Source organism: Malus sylvestris, chromosome 2 (genome assembly GCF_916048215.2).
Source record: "Malus sylvestris chromosome 2, drMalSylv7.2, whole genome shotgun sequence".
NCBI lineage: Eukaryota > Viridiplantae > Streptophyta > Magnoliopsida > Rosales > Rosaceae > Malus > Malus sylvestris.
The window spans coordinates 36,648,979-36,662,897 of record NC_062261.1 but is presented as its reverse complement, the minus strand read 5'-3'; the positions used below and the strand labels follow the sequence as shown (position 1 = coordinate 36,662,897).

Genomic DNA, 13,919 nt, shown 5'->3' with positions numbered 1-13,919 from the left:
TATACAAATAAGATAGGTGGATAAAAATATCACCACTCATTATTTACTCAAGTAGGGTCAAGATCATGGACGTAGCCATAAACATTGTTTAGTGGGGTAACTTTAAATGATGAAATTAAAAAGTTATCAACTTATTGTCCAACTCATGATTTTGCGTAATTGGTGTTTAAAACCCTAATGAAAAAAGTTACATGACTAGAAAGGGTGAGAAGATAGGAAAATTATAGAACGTGAGAGGGTAACTTATTTTTTTAGTTGAAACAATTTTTCATCTCAAAAGAAGTTGATTGGGGGCAACTGCCTTGAGTAGCATATGCTGCCGCCGTCCATGGTCAAGATCCTACTACAAATATTTTTACAATGTTTTCTAGCCTTGGATCTAGTTGCATTGCATCTAATAGCCTGCCTACCATTGTTTTTTTTTTTTTTAGCTTTCAAATTTTTTATTTATGAAATAATGCCTGCCTACCATTGTAAATGTCTCTCTCTCTCCTAGCCGCTCTCCTTCAATTTCTCCTCAAAGAAAGCAACAGGCAATCGATCAGAACCACTAACTCATCCCTGCCAAATGCCAAGCTACAGAGAGAGAGAGAGAGAGAGTTAGAGAGAGAGAGAATTAACTGTGCCATGGGTGCTCATTTGAAAACTTCCAGCCCAACAAAACAAAAACAAAAAATTCTCTTGCAATTGCAAACAAAAACTCAAAAGATTGAGAAAAAAAAGCAAGAGAAAAAAAAATGGGCAGCAAGAAAGAGTTTCATACTTCTCAGAAGATTTCAATTGTTGGACCATGTTCTCTCAAGTTAAAAGAGCTTTTTGGAAAAGTAGCAAAATATGCACTGGGTTTCTTCTTAATGTATGCTCTCTGCAACGTATCCCACTTCCTGTTAAAGCCGTATTCCCAGCCTCGTATTACCACCGACACCGTTGTAAGTCTCTCTCTCTCTCTCTTTCTCGACATGTATTCACCTCGTTTTTTATTTCTTTCTCGTGATTTTGTTTTGGTTTTCCTCTTCACTTTTCATTTCAAAAGTTGGCAGTCAATTTATTTCATAACGGGAAATGTTATTCGCACTCTCAGTTTGTCATTATGCATTCCTTCTACGAGTATTTAGAATTTCACGTGCTTTTAATAAAAGAGTTTCTTGCAAAACGGCTTGTCAGCAGAAGCATTTTCAAAGGGCCCATGTGAGTGCATACGAGTGTGAATAGCAGATGGGATCAAGCATTTTTTTTGTTATAGTATTTGATCAAACGAAAACTTGCTTCCTTATTCTAGCAAGGCCTATTTCATAATCGTGTATGCCTTGTGGCGGCTCTCGTGTTCTTTAATTGTTTGGAATCTAAATGCTGCATTAGAGATTAGCAGTTTAATGTAGAGTTGATCTGAATGCAGCAAAGAAACCGTACCTTTCGTTTTTAACGCGAAAGTACCATCTTTCACTACCTTGGATGGTGTTTTCTTTTAGGTGCTACTCACTTGCCACTGTTGTTGTTATTAAAATGTTGTTATCTCTTATGGTACGCAGATAGGACTTCTGATCGGAAACTTAGGGTTCATACGCGACCTAGTAACGGATTCAGCCAGTAAAACGTTGAATTTCATTATTGATTTTGGCATGATCGGCTATATGTTTGTGTTAGGCATAGAAATGGATCCGTATATACTCTTTAAAGAACCAACCAAGGATGCTAAAGTGGCCTATGGTGGTATGCTCTCCACATTCATCCTAGCCTGCGCTATAACACCATTTCTGCAGTTTACAGATGGCGGTTTCAAGGTTGATTTCACTCTCTCCCTCTCCACAGTCCTCTCTAGCACCGCCTCCCCTGTACTGACACGTCTCATAACGAGTCTCAAAATAGGCAAGTCAGACATAGGCCAGCTTGTCATTTCTGCAGGAATGCACGCTGATTTCGTAGCCACTCTTCTGCTCTCAATTGGCTATGTCTTCTGGCCTGTTGAATCTGGAGAGAGAGTTTTACAGACTTCAGAACGAGTCCGAACATCCGTTGAGATGGGTTCTGCATTGGTGATCCAGACACTTTTTGCAGCCTTTGTTTCACCAATCTTCATGAACTGGGTCAACAACGAAAACCCTGAAGGCAAACCCATGAAAGGTTCACACCTAGTGCTTGCTCTTGCTTTCATGGCCTTGGTCATTGCCTGCTCGCCGATTTATGGATACAATCCTGCCTTGAGTGCATTTATGGCAGGAACCTTTTTACCAAAGGGGGGGAGGGTATCGAAATGGGTGATCGGCAAGATCAACTACTTGTTATCTACCATTTACTATCCCATTTTTTTCTTCTGGATGGGTTATGAAGCCGTGTTAAAGGAATTTCAACCCGGCCAGTTCGGGACATGGGCAAGGTTATTTGTACTTTTTGGTATAGCAACAGTTGGAAAAGTTGCTGGAACTGTCATCTGTGGAAAGTTGTTGGGATTTCAGTGGCCAGAATCTATTGCACTCGGGCTTCTTCTCACTACCAAAGGCCATTTTCACATATACTTGGCCATTGCTGCAAAACAAGTTAGTCTCTGACCTCTCTTTTATTTTTCTCAAATTTGCTTTCTCTTTCCTTCTCAATTTTCTGAGACAATTTTACTCCTAAAGTTATCAATGGTACTGTTTAATTTAGCATCATGCTCTTTTGCCTCCTTATCAGAGAACTTACGAGTGATTCGTCACCATCAAATTGGTCATATTATTTGAACCATGCTCATCTTGTTGCGTTTTGCTTTTCTGATATCGTATGCAGGCTGGGACAACGTCTACTTCGACCAGCACTGTGATGGTAATAGCTATATTTTTCACGGTTGTCCATGCACCATCAGTTGTGGCGCAAATCCTCAAGCGTGCAAGGAAACGGGCACCTACTCATCGAATGTCGCTGCAATTGCTTGACCCTTCAAGCGAACTTCGCATATTGCTATGCCTTCATGGGCCTCAAAATGTTCGTACTATGATTAACTTCATTGAGATATCTAGAGGGACGGCTGACCCTGGAATTGTGGTATATGTAACAGACGTGATAGAACTCACAGACGAAATAGAAGCCTCACTGGTAAAAGAAGAAGGGGTGGACACCATGACTGTGACTCACACAGGAGTGAAAGAAATGAGAGCTCAAGTCACCGCTGCAGTTCAAGCATATGTAGGGGAGAGCGGAGATGGTATCGCACTCAGACGGTTGCTTGCACTCTCGTATATCAATGGCATGCCCCAGGATATTTGCATTTTGGCAGAGGACTCAATGGTGGCCCTCATCATCTTGCCATTTCACAAGGTTCAACGCGCAGATGGAGCCTTGGATAGCGGAAATTCTGCTTTCAGATATGTGAACCGTAAGGTAATGTGTATCAGTTTTAGCATACTTCTCATTGTATAAGTTAATGATAAACAATGGTTTTAACAGGTCCTCAAGAATGCTCCATGCTCCGTTGGGATTCTTGTAGACAGGGGCCTTGGACTGATTGAAAAACTACCAAGAACTTACGACCATTCTGTCAGCGTGGCAGTCATTTTCATTGGTGGAAAAGACGACAGAGAAGCACTTGCCTACGCAGGTCGCGTAGCACGCCATGCAGGTGTAAAGCTCACAGTCATAAGATTCTTGGTAGATGCTAACTCAGAGGCAGCAGCCAGACCTGGAAATTACACAGTCAGCCGTTCTGAGCAAGAAGAGGAAATGAGGCTTGACGATGAGTGTTTCGCAAGCTTCTACGAGAGACATGTCGCGTGTGGACAAGTTGCGTACATGGAGAAGCATATGGCCAATTCTGCGGAGACGTATTCTACCTTGAAGGCATTGGACGGGCAGTACACGCTCATTATAGTGGGACGAGGGGAAAGGGTGAATTCGGTTCTGACATTCGGGATGAATGACTGGCAGCAATGTCCGGAGTTGGGGCCGATCGGAGATGTCCTTTCGGGTTCTGATTTCTCGGTGAGAACCTCGGTTTTGATCATCCAAGAAAACAGTCTAAAAGGACAACTAGATGGGCTGGAAGATGACTTTTCGATCATGTAAATGTGTCAAACATAGCAAAAGATAGCTTAGAATTTTAGATACAAATTGTAGCAAGGAATTACCACAGATGGTTTGTGAAAATTGTAGTTTGTATAGAAATTTAGGAGGAGCTATGTGAAAAAAGTTAGAAATTACAGAGGTAGTGTAAACTGTCAATTAACAAAGGCATTTCTGTCTGAAGACTGCTACGTTTAAGTTTTTTATTTTCTACAAGTAAATTATTTAGACAACGCAAACGCAACATTTGCGCCATGTAAGTTAGCCAGGGTGCAATCTTCCTTCCGAGGTTATCTTAAACCAAAATGGCTAAACATAGCTTTGGATAATGTCAAGTCATACTTATATATTATCTCCAATCGCAATGGCTAAACATAGCTTTGGATAATGTCAAGTCATACTTATATATTATCTCCAATCGCAATGGTTAAACAGAACTCCCTCAATACTTTATTAGTTTTAAGTTTATACTTTAAATTTATTGGTTAATTTAATTAAATTACAATTTGATGTTTTCAAATCTAACTACTGAATTTGAATCAATTATTGCAACTGAGGAGTTGGCCCCAAAAAGGTGGCTAAGAGGCGCGCTACATTTGGGCAGCCTGATGCCTCTTTGGCCAAATAATTGACTGGTGTGCTCTATATAATTATAGTTGTATGTCGTGCCCCATGGAATTATAGCTCAGCTATCGGTTGGAGATGAGTTTTGAACGAATCAAGCTATTTTTTGACTTTTAGACCTTTGGTCATCCTTTGGAGAAATTTTTTGTTGTGATGGGAACACAAGTGGTACACCAAATGTTTTAATAGAAGTGGTGAAATTTATTTTTTATTTTTTAAGTTATTAACTTTTTAGCACACATATCCCACTATTTGTATAATGATACGTGATAAACCACCTGCGTACCAATCACATTAAAAAATCTCTCCATCATTGCCCACATTTTCACTTTTGTTGCATCACTTAACTATCAGTTAGCTGTTGCAATCAAACGTTTGTTAGTGAAATTAATTAAACGTATGTATGCTATCGTTGTATTAAAAAAAAAATGAGAATACCATATCCTACATGCGTACACAATTACTTTGATAATTTACGTGCATAACCTAAAAAATATTGAAATACGCACATTTACGTGCATAATCTAAAAGTGACCGAAATAAGCTTTAGACATACAACCTATAAAATTTTTTTTAGTACAAAAACAAAAATCATACCTAACTTTTTCTTGATTCCACCCCAATTTCTATCAATTGAATCTCTCCCTAATTCAATCAAATTAAAGAACAAAAAAACATGGAGGTATATTGTCTGCCCTCTTGTTATGGTGTCATTCTCATCCCCTTTTATTTGTGCTGTCAAGGTTAAGTTACGTTAACATTTTATATTTCTATTATTTTTTTACTTATTATCTTTATAAAAAATTAATATAAAATATTAACGTGATTTTAGCGTGACCGCATAAATAGAAAGGAATGAGAAGGCTCTATATCTGCTTCCAATAAAACATATGAAAGCGAAGACAAGTCCACACGCACGAGGCCCAACGCCCCAATTATTACCATATAAACCCAAAATTAAAAGGTCAACACACAAAAAATCCACAAACAAAAAAAATCATAAGCCCTTCCCCTTTCTCTCCTCTCTCTCCTCTCGCGCTCGCTCGCTCGACAATCTTCGTCCTCGACTCATCGTATTACCCACACACAGTAACAGCTACCCACCTTAAATTTATAATTCCTAAATTTTATTTAATTTTTATAAAACAATTTTAATTTTAATTTTCCAAGTAAAAATTTTGGGTGGGAGGGAGAGGGAGGGAAGGAGGGCGATCCCTAAAACCCATCATTTTTTTCGAATCTAAATCCTCCTCCTCACCGCAATATGGCATTTCATGTCGCCTGCCCAATTACATGGTACAACTCTCTCTCTCTCTAAAACCTCTTTCTCTCTCTCTCTCTCTCACTAAAACTTCTCTCTTTGTTTTGGTGAAGCCGGCGGATCTGCGACTGTGCTCTTGGGTTTCCGCCAACCCTCGCCACCGGGAATGCCAAGGCCTCTTTCCTCGAAGACGTGCTGCGGCTTCACGACTTTCTCATCGATCCCTCCGGAATTAGGGCCCGCGACGATGGAAAAACGGTCCAGGTCGCGGTTCCGAAGGTCTTGCCGCCGCCTCCCCAGCCGGTTATGCCTTCGGTCGTCGGAGATGTTGCCGCCGCCGTTGTTGAGGATGAGTCCGCCGCCGCCGCTTCCTCTCAGGCCAAGCGGGCTGCTCTCCAGCGCAAGGCTGCTGCGGATATGGTCGCGGCTGAGGACTTTGCTCGGCGATTCGAGTCTGGTTATTTGTCGGTGAGGTTTTTGAAATTGACTGCCTTTTTATTGTTCGAATTGTTTCAAGTGTCAAGTGTGGTGTGATTTGGAGCTAATTTTTGGGGCTCTTATTGTATTAGTGTTTGTATCTGAATGCGTGTTATGTGATAGAGTGAGTATTTAGTTGTAAACCGAATTGGAGATTGCTTAATGCTGATAAGTTTTCGGTTAATTCTGCTTGACACTGACATTCTGAGGTTGCTCCCGAGTTAAAGCTTCCGCTTTGCCGTGTCCGGGAATAAGATGATTTGAATGAATATGTAATAATTAGGAGTTTCCCTAAATTGTAGTTTCTGTTTATTATTGTATTTTTATATTCCTCTATATTTGCAAAGTTTAACAGCATTGATACGAAGATACGGATATATTTTGATTCAAAGACAGTTTTGGAACAAAATCTGTTAGAAGAAAATAGGTGGATTCTTGAGGTTTTACAGAGGGCATTTAATGTTTGAAAAACAGTAGGACTGACCGATAATAAATTAAGAGAGATAAAGCAAAAGCCTTTCAATTGGGGAATGTTTGTAGGAACAGATGGAAAGAACCCTATGATTGCACACAAAGGAGAGTTTGTCTTCTCGTGGCATAACCGTTACTGTCGTGCGAACAGAAAAGACTTCATATTTAGCGACCTAATAGAATGTTCCATTATAGTACTTTGAACAGCCCATGGCTTCGATAACGTGCACCATTTTTTATGTTTTCTTTTCTTGGGACACGTGATTTCCCATTATGACTTTGCATTTTTGCTGAACGTCAAATATTATTGACATATGTTTGCAATTGTAATACATTTGGCGTTGTTTGGGGTGTTGAAATCTGCTTGTTATTTTTCCGTTTATCTATTTTGGTTCTTCCTGTATTTGTTGCACTGGAAAATATCAGTTCCTTTTGCGTTTGACAGGACACCTCAAGAGGCGTTGTGGGTGAAGAGCAGGCTCAGTCCAATGTGAATGTTATGTGCCGGATATGCTTTTGTGGTGAAAATGAAGGAAGTGAGAGAGCAAGAAGGATGCTTCCATGCAAAACCTGTGGCAAGAAGTACCACAGGAACTGTGTAAAAGTTTGGTCTCAACACAGAGGTGAGTCAGGTCTTCCCTTTTTTCTCCCGGGGCTACGGATTTTGCATGTGAGAATTAATTGGACTTCTTTGTAGATCTATTTGACTGGAGTTCATGGACATGCCCCTTGTGCCGAATTTGTGAGGTAATGGGTGATTTGCAATATTCATATGTTGACTTGTTTTTATTCATGCTTGAAAGTCCAAATCCTCCATTTCCTTCAAAAGAATTTAAATGGTCCCTATTTTTTGCTCTGCAATTTTTTTAATGTTTCTGTTCTCTAATGCACTCCCAATCATGTTTTCTCTCCTTTTCATTCTTTTGGTCTGGTCGATCATGTTTTCTAGTATTCTGCTGTTATGTCTAAAATAGTTTGAAATTCTTTTGGATCTTGACATTTCCTCTCTTATCTTGAATCTAGCAGAAATCATCAAGCGTGCAAGTATTAAATGGCATATAGAACTTGCATGTATTATATTTGTCTAGAGAAGGAGCAAATTGAATTGTAAGATCTGTACAGGAAACTTGATGCGAATAAAGAGAAAAATAAGAATATTTTGCAGCTACAGGCTGTATAATAGCTCATGGTAAAAAGACATAAAATTAGCTTGCAAAAGGATACTTGCACTTATTATTGACACCATATAACTTTTATAAGGACTAGGAATTGTCTATAGGGTTTTTGGCTGTATGATGTAGTGTAATGTGGTCATTAATGGTGGAAAGTTGTTCATACTAAGTGCAGTTGACTGTATCATTTTGTTTCTTTCTTCAGGTATGCCGAAGAACAGGAGATCCAAACAAACTTATGTTCTGCAAAAGGTGTGATGGTGCTTACCATTGTTACTGCCAACATCCTTCACACAAGGTAGGGTGTGTACTGATTAGTCCTGAGTTGTATACTGGGCTACAAAATGTGGAAAATATGCTTACTTTTGTTTATTCATGTTGCAGAATGTTTCTCCTGGACCTTATGTGTGCCCGAAACATACACAGTGTCACAGCTGTGGGTCTAAAGTCCCGGGAAATGGTTTAAGTGTGAGGTATTTATTATGAATATTGTAAACTGTGGGTTTATTTTCTTCTTTCAACGGAGGTGATCAGATGATTGTTATTTTATTTGTGCAATTTGAAACATTGTAGTATCATAAAAATTTTGTTAGGCACCATGTTAGAATTTGAGGTTGTCCTTCTGATAATTTGGATTACCAGCACCCTATTATAGATCTCTTTAAACCCTTTTATACTTCTGTACGGAGTTTAAACCCTTTTTTACTTTGTACTTTTACTTTAGCATGTACTGGTGGACTCACTCCTTTCTTGTTACATTGACAGATGGTTTCTGGGATACACTTGCTGTGATGCATGTGGAAGATTATTTGTGAAGGGGAACTATTGTCCTGTGTGCTTGAAGGTATTAATGTATTGCTTGATTTTTGTTATATATGATGATGCCTGCCTTATATAATCCCGATATTCATACTATCTAGTTGCGATATTTGCACACAAATAAAGATGGGTTTGTGATCCTATTTTGTAGGTTTATAGAGATTCGGAATCAACACCAATGGTTTGCTGTGATATTTGCCAGCGCTGGGTGCACTGCCATTGTGATGGAATCAGGTTCATACTTTTATAGACCCATTATAATTTTGCTGTATTATCCTGCGGTAGGTCTCGGGTTCGAGACTTGGAAGCAGCCTCTCCATAAATGGGGGTAAGGCTAGCCGACATTCACCTCTCCCAGACCCTGCTTAAAGCGGGAGCCTTGTGCACTGGGTACGACCTTTATCCTGCGGCCTGCCTTTACTTTTTCTTGGTCCCAAAGGGAGTAGCTTTGTACTATGGAACTTTGGGCACCAATGTTTTGTGATAAAACGTCTCCCCAATAGACCTAGTAATTTAGCAAAGACTAATGGAACACATCTAGAGGAAACACTTCTATTTCCACCACCGGGGTTTTACTCTCTCAAATGTGTTTAGTTAGCCCTTATGGTCTGGGCTGTTTGTCTAGCAGTTCAATGAGCCTCTCTCCATATATAGTGAATTCTTCGTCGTAAATCTACCTCCCTTTTATTGATATATTCTAAATGATGCAACTGAATCTTTTACTTTATAATTGGTGAATTGTTATTTTCATTTCCATATGGGATTGCTTATTTCCATTAAAGGGATTCTTTACTTTTTCAGCGACGAGAGATATCAGCTGTATCAATTAGATGGAAATCTCCAGTACAAATGTGCTACATGCCGTGGTGAATGCTACAAGGTTTGCTCAAATAAGATAGTAATCTGTGCTTTCCCCTCCCTTTTACTTGCATTTTGTTTATCTTAATTTTCAACTTTGATTTACTTCTTACTTTGAATTTCTTTTACAGGTCAAGAATAATGAGGATGCTGTGGTAGAGCTTTGGAGGAGAAAAGACAAAGCTGAGCAAGATTTAATTTTTAGCTTGAGGGCTGCTGCAGGATTGCCAACTCAAGAAGAAATATTTTCTATTTCACCCTATTCCGATGATGAAGAAAATGGCCCTCAATTATTAAAGAATGAGTATGGGCGTCCGTTGAAATTATCTCTCAAAGGGTTAGTTGATAAGTCACCAAAAAAGACCAAGGACAGTGGAAAAAAATCTTCAAATAAAGTGTCTGCTAAGAAAAAGGAATATCAGGAGTTCTTCGTTGGTAAAACTGAAGTGATTCAGAGGTTTGGAGGACACGATGATCCTCAGTCTTTCGGATCTAGCTTGGGCTATGACAAGAATGATGAGGTGCGACCATACAAAAATGCAGAACTTGACTTATATTCTTCTCCAATAGCTGGAAGTATTAGCCACACCGAAGAGATTTGCTCTGTCAATGAGCCAGGTGTTTTGAAGCACAAGTTTGTTGATGAGGTGATGGCAAGTGATGAAGATAGAACATCCAAAGCCGTTCGTATCAAGAGTAAGTCTCATGCTCTGGATAGTGGAGAGGATACTGGAAAGCATGCTGGCAAGTCAAAACCTATTAAAGGGAAGAAGTTAGTGATCAATTTTGGTGCACGGAAGATAAATTTGACCAAGTCTCCAACATCTGATGCTTCAACGTGTCAAAGAGAACAAGATTTGGTGACTGGCATTGGTATGTCTTTTATATGACGTGGTACTTGGCTTATTCTATTTCTTGCTTTTAGCATTGTCTTTAGAAAATAAGTTAAAAATCAGTCTAGTTTATTGAAGAGGATGAGTATCTCACTTATACATGTTTAGATAAAGTTCTTTGAAATTGTAAGTTTACATATAACTCAAACTTTTTTCGATATACACAGCATCACATTATTGTGATACGTGATTCGAAGCTTACATTATGGTACCATCATTGAACATTAGGTAATAACAGATTACTGCTTTTTGCTCAACTCTAGCTTGAGTTCGAGAGGAATACCAATGAATGTTCTTACAACCACCTAAAACCAGCATTCATCAAATCTGCCCATTGCTGCCCTCTTTACAATCTCTCATTCAGTGTCCAGAAAGGTCGTGTGGGTTGTCAATTTGGGGTTTTAAACCACAAATAATGATGTAGGAGTGGAAGGTAGATCCATCTGCCTTGTTAATATCCTGGCAATGTGTTGCTGAAATGGTGGACATTGGGGTGTAAACCTTGGTTTCCTTCTTGTACACCTGAAAATCTGCCTACATTTATGCTGACATTGACAAAAATGTATGTCAGACATACAGGGTTTTTCTTTTCTGAAGTGTTTTAGCTGTTAAAAGGTCCCAACAAACAGTATTCTCTTCCGAACTGCAATATTCTTTAAAATATCGCTTGAAGGGCCAGAACCATCGTTTCTAGTTTTGAGGGCCAAAAACCAATAATAGAAGTAGCTGCTTTATGGTGGATGTAGCCAGGTAACTTTAATTAATAAATAGAAATAGGGAAGTAAAAACTTCCTGAATAATGAAGAAGAATCAAATGAGTTGATAAACAAATCGGTAGTGATGATGTGGTATTCTGTTACTTTTACATTGTTCTATGTGTAGTTACTTATATATCTAGTTACCAGTAAGAGGGAAGATCTAAGATAATGCTCTCTCTTTCTCTCTCTCTCTCTCTCTCTCTCTCTCTATATATATATATATATATATATATATATGTATGTATGTATGTATGTATGTATGTATGTATGTATATATTGTGTGTGTGTGTTTATATTGTATGTATATGTAGATATATGACTCGTGTTTCTATTCATGGGCAGGCGGTGAAGATGCCAGCCAGCAGAGAGCAACTGTTATGGTGGATAGACATGATGGTTCTGCTAATGCTAAAGGTACAAGGATTGCAAACCATTAGAATCGTGGAAAAGTTTGATCTTTTTTCACTTGATTATTAATTCGGTCAAAACTTCATGTTTTCTTATGTTGTGTCATTGAAATCTTCGTTATGTTCTATAATGTGCAGATAAAAGCGATTATTCTGGCCCACTGAAAGTTCCAAAGGTTTCTGGGAGAGAAGGAAATTTTATAAAGTTGGGAAAAGTTAGGTCAGGAGCTTCAGATCAGAACCCCAAATTTGAAAGAGGGGATAAGGCTGATGGATATGAAGCCATTCAACCTGAGCAGACACCTGTTTCTTTTGGAAAAGGCATTGAAGGAGGCATGACTGCAGCTGTGCCTGTAGGTGAAGTCCCGACTTTAAGAAATGACAGGGTGTATTCTCGGAAGCATTCACATAGCAGGTCTAACATACGTACTGAAACCAATGATGCATATGCTCAAACATCCATGTCACATTCTTCGTCAAAAGATACCAAACCAACTTCGCTGAAGTTTAAGCTCAAGAAACCTAATACTGAAAATCAGAGTTCTTATCTTGAGGAAGAAAAAAGTTGCGTCAAGGGCCAACGGTCAAAAAGAAAGAGACCATCGTCGTTTGGGGAGAAGACATCATTTAGTGAGAATGATTCCAAGCCACAATCAGTTCATAATGTAATGGATGAGATTGATGTTAATTGGATATTGAAAAAATTGGGCAGAGATGCAATCGGAAAGCGAGTTGAAGTTCAGCAGCTATCTGACAATTCATGGTGAGTTTGTTGTTTCTGTATAGTGTATTACTGAGTCTCATAGGACCCTATTAGATAAAACAAAATATTACAGTCCATACTAACATATAAAGGAGAGGTCGCACTTGGTGCGATAGCAAGTGCCTTCGCCCATGAGCGGTAGGTCTCGGGTTCGAGACTTGGGAGCAGCCTCTCCATAAATGGGGGTAAGGCTAGCCGACATTCACCTCTCCCAGACCCTGCGTAAAGCGGGAGCCTTGTGCACTGGGTACGACCTTTATACTAACATATAAAGGGATGTCTTGAGTTGTAAAATTGTAATGCCAACAATTTAGCCATGAAGGGGTCGTTGTTCATGTTTTCTGTTAAATGATTATTTTCCATGAAGACGTGGTTGTCAGTATCAAGTGTTACTTTAAGGGAACTTTTGGTGTGTTCATTTGTGCTGATTTCTTTCCTTTTCCCCTCTTTTTGTACAGGCATAAGGGAGTGGTTAGCGAAGTTATCGAAGGCACGTCAACGTTATCTGTTACTCTAGATGACGGCAAAGTCAAATCTCTGGAACTGGGGAAGCAAGGGGTTCGATTTGTATCTCAAAAGCAGAAAGGGTCAAGAACATGAGGACGTACAACTTGTCGGTGGTGATGATCAATCTCATCTGGAGACTTCCTTCCACATTAAGATGGAATGGAAATCGTTTGCCTCTAAAAGGGCGGAAGAGATAACATGTTGTAGTATATCCGGTGGCTTGTATGTGCAGGGCTGTTTAGTTTCGTCGTCCTTGAAGAATTAGTTCTGGTCAAGTAGGGTAAATTCTGAGGAAAGCAGGTTTTCTTTTGTTCTCCTGTTTTTTTTTTTTTTTTTTGTTCTATAGACAGCTAAGCTACCTTTCTCGAAATGTATTTGGATACTCCGACTTGAACTTTGATATTTCAGAATTCGCTGTAACAGACAGGATAGGAATGAAAGTTGTTTTCGTATCATGCCAGATGCGTTTACCATCTTTGAAAGTTGATGGAATTGAATACAGTGGTGAAGTGAATGCTTCCGGCGTCAGTTTGTTGGCTGTAATTTGTCCGTCAATTAGAAGGCATCCCGTCCTCGAGTCATTGTTCGTGCAGATTGTGGTGCCTCATTGCTGACTACGCCTGAGTGGGAGTCGATTTTGGTGGAACCTGGAAGAGTGGTGGTGATGATGGTATAGCTCTTTCGGAGGAGAGGCCATACAAGTTGTAAATGTCCAAGTGGATGACTTTGGGTCTGTAATCCTGAACCCAGGATGACAGACCCGGTACTAGAACTCGGGCAACCCGAGCCCTAGTTTGCATGAGAGACCTTGAACCCTGCAACCAACTTTGCCGAATAGCGAGTTTAATTTCCCCTTTCGGCCATTCATAAAACTCAA

The 13,919-nt window shown here is 39.4% G+C and overlaps 2 protein-coding genes across 2 annotated transcripts; both read left to right on the top strand.

Annotated features, from left to right (window-relative positions):
- The first annotated feature begins 515 nt into the window (after positions 1-515).
- Positions 516-4,296, top strand: LOC126586184 (cation/H(+) antiporter 28-like). The gene is made up of 4 exons (XM_050250899.1): positions 516-929; positions 1,530-2,534; positions 2,764-3,354; positions 3,421-4,296. The coding sequence occupies exons 1-4, from the start codon at positions 738-740 to the stop codon at positions 4,033-4,035; spliced, it is 2,403 nt and encodes an 800-aa protein (XP_050106856.1). The 5' UTR covers positions 516-737; the 3' UTR covers positions 4,036-4,296.
- A 1,337-nt stretch (positions 4,297-5,633) lies between these two features.
- On the top strand, positions 5,634-13,494 carry LOC126586175 (uncharacterized). The gene is made up of 13 exons (XM_050250887.1): positions 5,634-5,952; positions 6,031-6,385; positions 7,311-7,488; positions 7,563-7,612; positions 8,243-8,335; positions 8,422-8,510; positions 8,803-8,881; positions 9,008-9,090; positions 9,658-9,736; positions 9,846-10,587; positions 11,708-11,779; positions 11,911-12,535; positions 12,994-13,494. Exons 1-13 carry the CDS (start codon positions 5,921-5,923, stop codon positions 13,133-13,135), a joined length of 2,619 nt encoding a protein of 872 aa, XP_050106844.1. The 5' UTR covers positions 5,634-5,920; the 3' UTR covers positions 13,136-13,494.
- Positions 13,495-13,919: the final 425 nt, after the last annotated feature.

What these genes read in the sequence shown, in the direction of transcription:
- LOC126586175 (XM_050250887.1), top strand. Translation starts at nt 5,921, where the DNA reads ATGGCATTTCATGTCGCCTGCCCAATTACATG. An exon ending in AGTTTGGTCTCAACACAGAG is followed by an intron (nt 7,489 to 7,562) that starts GTGAGTCAGGTC and finishes ACTTCTTTGTAG; the next exon opens with ATCTATTTGACTGGAGTTCA. An exon ending in CCTTGTGCCGAATTTGTGAG is followed by an intron (nt 7,613 to 8,242) that starts GTAATGGGTGAT and finishes TTCTTTCTTCAG; the next exon opens with GTATGCCGAAGAACAGGAGA.
- LOC126586184 (XM_050250899.1), top strand. Translation starts at nt 738, where the DNA reads ATGGGCAGCAAGAAAGAGTTTCATACTTCTCAGAAGATTTCAATTGTT. An exon ending in GTATTACCACCGACACCGTT is followed by an intron (nt 930 to 1,529) that starts GTAAGTCTCTCT and finishes TATGGTACGCAG; the next exon opens with ATAGGACTTCTGATCGGAAA. An exon ending in TGGCCATTGCTGCAAAACAA is followed by an intron (nt 2,535 to 2,763) that starts GTTAGTCTCTGA and finishes TATCGTATGCAG; the next exon opens with GCTGGGACAACGTCTACTTC.